This window comes from Juglans microcarpa x Juglans regia, chromosome 2S (genome assembly GCF_004785595.1).
Source record: "Juglans microcarpa x Juglans regia isolate MS1-56 chromosome 2S, Jm3101_v1.0, whole genome shotgun sequence".
Lineage (NCBI taxonomy): Eukaryota > Viridiplantae > Streptophyta > Magnoliopsida > Fagales > Juglandaceae > Juglans > Juglans microcarpa x Juglans regia.
The window spans coordinates 2,496,404-2,504,326 of NC_054597.1; the positions used below are offsets into that span (position 1 = coordinate 2,496,404).

Sequence of the window (7,923 nt, forward strand, 5' to 3'; positions counted from 1 at the left end):
AAAATAAAAAAAAAAAAAAAAAAAAAAAAAAAAACGGTCAGACTATTGGATCAGTGATGTCCCTCGTAATCATACAAATATTTAAGATAAGATTTCAAATTTTCAAAATAAATAAATAGAAAGAAACCATCTGGCTGTCACCACGTTTAATTGCCAACTCTGAAAATTTAAAAAGATGGTGGTGACTCGAGAGGGGGACCACTGGCGGAAGAAATATTGTTTGATGCCGGCCAACTTTGATTAATGTGAGGTTTCAATAGTGAATTAAGTTAATTAAGTTGAAAATTAAAAGTTGAATAAAATATTATTAAAATATTTATTTTAATATTATTATTATTTTGAAATTTGAAAAAATTAAATTATTTATTATATTTTATGTAAAATTTTAAAAAAATTATAATAATTAGATTAGATGAGATAAGATGAAATGTTGAGTTGAATTTTTTATGAATAATAATGAGTTAAGATGGTAGAGTGAGTTTTATATGGCCCGCTTAAAATTAGTTTAAATATGTTTAGATGTTAAAATAAATTTAGATATATTTATGGGAAGTTAAAAAAAGTTGTAGGTCTCGTATGTAAAGAGGTGTTGAGTTGAAAAAGATTGTAAGTTCTATATATAAAGAAATTTTGAGTTAATATGAATTTAATAATTTAAGAATTAGATATTTAAATATTAAATTAAATTTAAAATTATATTAAACTGAATTAATCTCATATGAGTACAAATTCGAAACTTGGACTGATTAGATTTAACGCGGGGGGTTGATAATGATTGGATTTACAAACCCAGAGATTTCCGAGGCTTAATTATTGAAAATGCAGAATCGAAGCGAACCACCTGAAGGTATCGACAGACTTAGATAAAGTAGATGCAGGAAACTGTATTTGTTGCTTAGCTTGGATGCCAATTATCTTTATTTGAGCTAGTTAGCTTCTAAGTTCAGATGGATGATTAAACTGAACTGCTACGTGGTTGTGATTTGATAATTGATGAGTCATACTATTACTACAATCATTAATGCTGAATATAAGTTTTAAATAGATAAATTCTATGCAAATTATTTATAAAAAAAAATGAGTTCTAATAATAAAAAATATATATTTTTTTCATTTTTTTTAAGTGAATTTTATTTTATTGTAAAAGTTTATATGAAACTTGTCTATTTGAGATTTATACAAATTATTTATTTACTGTTATACATGTACTTTTTAAATAATAACAAATATATATTATAACCAATTTTGAGTGTCTTTCTCAATAGAAAAATGATATTTACAATCTTAAGATGTATAAATTATATGCACTCATTTAGAAAAAAATTTGATAAATATAAGATTCACATAAAAAAATTATTTTTTTAATAATAAGCTTTATTTTTGTAAAAAAATTGCACGAAACTTATATATTCTAAGATTGTTTCTATATGAATCATTTCATATTTTTATCTTCCGCACTCTAAGGGTATATTTGGGAACTAAGCTGTTATTTTTTATTTCTATTCATGAACATACTATTTACGAATAATTTATTATTATTCATAAATGATTTATTATTATTCTTCTAATATTTACATATGATATGAGATATTATTAGCATATGAATGGAGCCTAAATTATTAAGATTATATATGATCGTTTTGCGCTCCCATAGAGACAAACTTGTTAAAAAGTTATTAACTGATTTAACTATGTCATTATTCCTCATTTGATCTGTTAAAACTAGTAATATTTAATCATGATATCGTGACATATAATATTGAATCTAAATATTATTTTCTCTTTATATTTTATAGTTGAGCTTAAGATTATAATTTATAATATTTTATTAAAATAGATATAAACTCACCATGAATCTTGTTTATCCCTTACAACTACTATGATCAATTTATTATTGTTGTTTAAAAAAAGAAAAAATTTTAGTCATAAAATGATTACATAAAAATAAATATACAAATTGATGTAGTTTGATGCAAAACATCATATCGTAAAGTTACTTTTGTTATAAAGTAAATTGAATGGATTTATGAATTTAATTTGTATAATTTCTTTGTGTTAGTTCCTTAAGAAATATATTATTGTTATTAATTATTAATTACTATGTTGTTGTCGTCTAGTGCTTAGAAATAGAGTGGGGCTTTGTCTGTTGGGCTGGTTCTAGATGAGTGGGAACCCAACCTTACACGGAGCTTCATAAGAAGAGCCCAAGTTTTAATTCGGAGAGAGGCCCAAATTGTCAAAGCAACATTATCCTGAGCGGCCCATAATTCCCATGACGCTAGACACAGGACAGCAAAGCCCGTTCCATTGCTGGGGAATCTGTACACGTGCGGTTACCACGTGCAATCCGAATCCCCCTATTCAGAGAGAGAGAGAGAGAGAGAGAGAGAGAGGAGATTATTGAGTGGGAAACAAAAGGCCTAGAGGATAAAATCCAGAACGGAGATATACAAAAAGAGTAGATTGCAGTCGTTATTCTGTAATGGTTGTTGATGCTCCTGCTCCACTACCTTTGAAGAGAAGAAGAAGGCTCACGAACGTTGATCCCATGGAGTTTGAAGCGGCTAAGGTCTTTTTCTTTCAAAACTGTTCCTTCCTGTCAGATTTGTATTTGTAATATGCAATGTTATTTATTGATTATTATTTTTTATTTTTTTAATTTTGTGTCTACATACTGGCTCAAATATTTGTTTTTGATAGAGCTCTATCTGGGTTAATTTTTTTTTTTAATTTTGTGTCTACATACGGGCTCAAGTATTTGTTTTTGATAGAGCTCTATCTGGGTTGACTAAAGACACTCTCTTTGTGCTTTAATGGTTGAATTTTGAAAGGTCATAGCTCGGGGTTTGTTGCTATTATTACTGCTCTTTCATTTTGATTTGGTTTCGTTTCTATTCTTTTTTTATTTGGGGATATTACCTCATGCCCTGGTTTTTACAATTAATAATAAACTTGATTTGGGAAACTGAATTGAGTGGCAGAAGATAGGAATTTAGTTTGGAAATCATTGAAATAGAGAATAAGGGGTAATATGGGCTGAAGATATTGTGAATATATGTATGAACAATAAGCGTTGTAAAGTATATGTATAGAAAGACGGTACCTTTTTAGCATAACAGGTTTAGACTTTTCGATCTCGGTACCAATGTGAGCTTAGAATCAATTAATGGTTTCTTCACTGTCTTGTTAAGCGTTTAATCAAGCCTCATAATGTTGAATCAATGTTTTTCAATTAATCTCTGTAATCTTATGCATTTAATGGAAAATAAATAAACTTGATTTAGCCAGCATCTCAGGTCTTGTGCCGCCAATGCTCTTCTATCTTCCTAATAGTTTAAATGGACAGTAGAACTAACCTTTGGAAAGTTTTATTTGTCTCCATTTTACATCCTCCGTGAAATTTTCAATTACCACTCTCAGACCAAACTGTATCATTTCAATCTCACATGGTTTCTGGCATAGTCTTTTGGTTTCATTATGCCGATGACATATTTTCAATGATGTCAACGGGTCTCTTGTGGAGGTTTGGGGTGCGAAACTTAAGGCTCTTTAACAAAGCACTCCTTGGGAAATGGCTTTGGTGATATCACATGGAGAGACATGCCTTATGGAAAAATGTCGTTGAAGCTAAATATGGGAGTATGTGCGGGGATTGAGGTTCAAATGAAGTCAGAGGAGCGTATGGGGTGAGTTTGTGGAAGTCCATTCGGAAGGGTTGGGGGGATTTTTCTAAACATATTAAATTTAAGGCGGAGGATGGGAAAAGGATTCTGTTTTGGCATGAAATTTGGTGTGGGGATTCGGCCCTCAAAATCGATTTTGCTTCTTTGTTCAGGATTGCTAGGGATCAAGATGTTGTGGTAGCATATTCTTTTCTTGTTTATATAATAAGATTCAATGGAATGTTGATTTTATTATAGATGTTAACAATTGGGAGGTGAATATAGTTTCTGATTTTTTGGAAAGACTTTATAATTCAAAGGTTGTACAGGGAAGGGAGGATAGTTTATTGTGGGTGCAGGCAGGAAATTCCAGGTTTTCGGTTAGTTCATATTGAAAGTGCTAAACTGTCGTTGTGGTTTGGAATTTCCTTGGAAAAGCATCTGGAGAGTTAAGGTACCTACGAAGGTGGCATTCTTCAGTTGGTTGGTATCTCTTGGGAAAATTCTGACCCTGGATAATCTAAGAAAGCATGGCATGTGTATGGTTGATTGGTTCTTCATGTGCAAGAAAGATGGTGAATCTATAAATCATCTCTTAATTCATTGTGAGGTGGCAAAGTCTTTGTGGAATGAGATTTTTGGCCAGACAGGTATTGTTTGGGTGATGCCGAAGGAAGTGGTTGATCTTCTCGCATGTTGGAATGGTTCTGAGGGGAGAATTAGTGTGGCTGCCATATGGAAGACGATTCCTTTGTGCTTGATGTGGTGTCTTTGGTTGGAAAGGAATGAGAGATGCTTCGAAGGCAAAGACCGCTCTTTTGAGTTACCTTAGGGATTTTTTCTTTTGTACTTTGGGTTCGTGGGCCAAGACTCTTGTACTGAATGATGATAATTTTCAGGATTTGCTTTAAACTCTTTTTTGTTCCTAGTGTAATGTAGGTATTTCCTTTATATACATCCCGTGTACTTGGGCGTTGCCTATTCATGGTAATAAAATTTTCATATTAACTATCAAAAACCAATTTTTTTCAATGATGTCAGGCCAAGTTTGCAGCTATGAAAGAAAAAGTTGGACGAGAAATCCGTGTATTTCAAACATCAGCACTTTCTCCATCCTCAAATGAAATGTCCAACAGTGGTATGTGGAATTTCAACTTTTATGTCTTTTACTTTAGGCTTATAACACTTGCAAACAACTTTTTTTTGCATACCCTTATAATCATATCTTTATTTATTTTGGATGTTTTACAGCAGAGGAGACAGATGACTTCTATGAGTTTACTGCTGAGGATTATTTTCAAATTTTAGCAACTAAAAAGGAAGGTAATATTGATGATGACTCAGTATTACGAGTTAATGGAAAGATGCGGTAATTCATTTATTGAACCATTTTTAAACACCTGCTTAAGTATTGGAAAGTCTAAATGCGATTGCAAATCATAAATGGTTTGATTGATATTTGACTTGAAGTTATAAATTTTGGTACCGTAAAATAGAACATGTATACCATGGCATGCTATGAATTTTAGCAAGGAATGGAGAATCTCACTGCTCTCTTATTTCTTCGGCGTTTTGTCCGCATACATATTTTCATGTAATTTATGTTTGCTGAGAATGGATACAAAAGTTGAAGAATAGGAGAAGTTCAATAGAACCTCTAGTGGCCTTTGACACATACATAAACACAAATATGTGAGTGTGTGTATGTGATATGTTGGATACTTTTTCTAAGGCTTCAATGGAATAATGAGCAGACAAATCCTTGAAGACACGAAAAATCCGAGATTCAGAAGCAGCAGCTCGCAGGTCAAAAATAACAAAGGTTCTCAATGGACCCTTTCTTTTTAAGAATTTTCATTTTTTTTATATCATCGGCCTCACCTAAAAAGGTTCTAAACAGATCCTTTCCTTTTAAGATTTTCGTTTTTCCATCTTTCTCATCCATTATTAGGTATCATACAGGGTAGTTTTAATATAAACTTATCAATGAATTTGTCTGCTCTTGTATGCAGGCTATCATTAGGGTTCGCTTTCCTGATCTTCACACATTAGAGGTCACATTTCATCCATCAGAAACAATTCAGAGCTTGATTGATCTTATCACGAAAGTGATTGCTCGACCAGAATTACCATTCTTTATATGTATGCCTATTTGAAATTAAAACCTATATAAGATTGGATTTCTTTGCTTGGAATAATTATCTGAAAGGCAGATTTCAACAAGGATTCCGAGGTAAAGTAACAAATTGTAAATTTTGCCATGTTGCAGATACTACTCCCCCTAAGAAGCAGATAAAAGACATGGCACAGGATTTTTGTAGTGCTGGCTTTGTTCCTGGAGCTATTGTGTATTTTTCATATGTTCTACCAGCAGGTTGGTAATGATTTTGAGCTCCTTAAATCAATTGAAATAATATTCTGGCTTAGTATTCGTGACTAGCTGTAACTTCTGCGCTTGACCATGAAATACGATTTTACAATATTTTCATAGCTCATAAAAAAATTAATACAGAAATAAAAACTTTTCTTGGTCTTTCTTAATGCTTTCGTGGGAATTTCTGCAACTTGGGTGCTTGGAGACCGAGACCTTCTCAAAAGAAAGTGAAGAAGTATTTTTGAGTTGAAATCAACTTGGCCAGATTTTAGAACTTAAATTTGTATCATTGACAAAGACTGTCACCCCCTTCCCTTTTCTTCAGCTGTTTTTGACTTTTCTCTATGTAATAATCATGTGGCACTGACTTTTCTCTTGTATCATCATCAGGTGTTGATTCTACAGTTTCCAATTTAGGTCCCTTCCTTCAGGAAGAAATAATGTCTTTGAAAGATTTGGAATTCAATACTGAGCAGAGGCAACAGGCAGAAGCTGCTCAGTCTTCACCGGAATCCAAACCAGCTGCGCCCGCCCCTGTCGTCCAAGACCACAAGCCTTTACAGAAAAAACCTGTTAAGCCCAAGTGGCTAAAAATGTGATATCGCCAAAGGTCAGATCCTTGTTCCTTATGGGAGACCTTTTCTTCCATTTTCCAACCGAGTCAATTTCCTTTCTTCCGATTATGCTGAATCTGGGTTTTGGTTTGTTACTGCAGGCAAGCGTTAAGCAAGTAACCTCAGTATTCATGACATATCTATAGCAGTTGCTCCCTTGTAATTTTTCTAAGGTTGTTCATACTCTACAATGTTGTGCTATGTACAATATCTCAGTCCATCAGAAGGTAGCAACTCTGGATCTTTTCATCTCTGTCTCATCTTTGAAATGGCTTCGCATATTGTTTGGCAATTTAGAGGCAGAATAGTTGTATAAATATCATTATTCTTTTCAATATATGCGAGGAATTGTATAAAATATGACCATGTAGAAAGGACTCCAACTGTTCTATTCACTCTTCACTTGAGCGTACCGGAGTAGCTGCAAGAGGATTTAGGCCCGGTTTAGATATACTAAATCATCTCATTATTAAAAAAATTTTAAATTTTCACATAAAATGTAATAAAAAATTTAATTTTTTCAAATCTCAAAATAAAAATTATTTTATTTAATTTTTAACAAAATATCTCATAATTGCGTAACTAAACCTGAGGGGAGGTCTCTTTGAAAGAAAGCGAAGCAGAAAGATTCCAAAATACGTGTAAACTTGGGAGGGAGAATCAACAGAGAACAATATACAAACTTCATCAAACCACTATCTAATTTGCATCGTGCAAGCATCACAAATTGTAATAACAAAAAATATGACAAATAATAAATTTAATAAAATATAAAAAAATTTAATAAAAATTTAATATTTTTAAATTTAATGGATAATCTTCTAATGTTTTTTTTATAACTTCTAGGAATAATTTTATCTTTTTAGATGAAAATATCTCATAGCCTTTTAGTCCTTAGATATAAAAACGATTTGGTCTCGTCATTGTAATTTTTTAAAATCTTAAAATAATAATAATATTAAAATATAATATTTTATTAATTTTTAATTTTTTATATAAAATCATTTCATTTTATTTTACTATCCCGACACTGTCTTAATAGTTTAAAATAGTGGTCAAAATAGATATTTTTATGATGGAAGGAACTAGAAAGCTTACCTACCCATATTTTGATTATTGAAAACATAATAATGATAAAAAAAACCCTTACCTACCCATACGTTTCAAAAAAATAAAATTCCTTACCTACCCATAATTGTAGTTGAAACACGTGTTAACCGAATCATTTTCCTTGTCTGTGTATCCTCTCGACGCTCGATCTCTTGTACCTGAA

The 7,923-nt window shown here is 31.8% G+C and overlaps 1 protein-coding gene across 1 annotated transcript; it reads left to right on the top strand.

The window, feature by feature from the left end:
* The first annotated feature begins 2,380 nt into the window (after positions 1 to 2,380).
* Positions 2,381 to 7,007, top strand: LOC121252010 (plant UBX domain-containing protein 1-like). Its single transcript, XM_041151457.1, has 8 exons — positions 2,381 to 2,569; positions 4,704 to 4,800; positions 4,917 to 4,985; positions 5,417 to 5,484; positions 5,675 to 5,804; positions 5,932 to 6,036; positions 6,427 to 6,646; positions 6,752 to 7,007. Exons 1-7 carry the CDS (start codon positions 2,483 to 2,485, stop codon positions 6,633 to 6,635), a joined length of 765 nt encoding a protein of 254 aa, XP_041007391.1. The 5' UTR covers positions 2,381 to 2,482; the 3' UTR covers positions 6,636 to 6,646; positions 6,752 to 7,007.
* The last annotated feature ends 916 nt before the right edge of the window (positions 7,008 to 7,923 follow it).

Coding starts and splice junctions, on each gene's coding strand:
- LOC121252010 (XM_041151457.1), top strand. CDS start 2,483: ATGGTTGTTGATGCTCCTGCTCCACTACCTTTGAAGAGAAGAAGAAGG. Junction 2,570..4,703: donor TGGAGTTTGAAGCGGCTAAG/GTCTTTTTCTTT, acceptor CAATGATGTCAG/GCCAAGTTTGCAGCTATGAA. Junction 4,986..5,416: donor TTTAGCAACTAAAAAGGAAG/GTAATATTGATG, acceptor AATAATGAGCAG/ACAAATCCTTGAAGACACGA.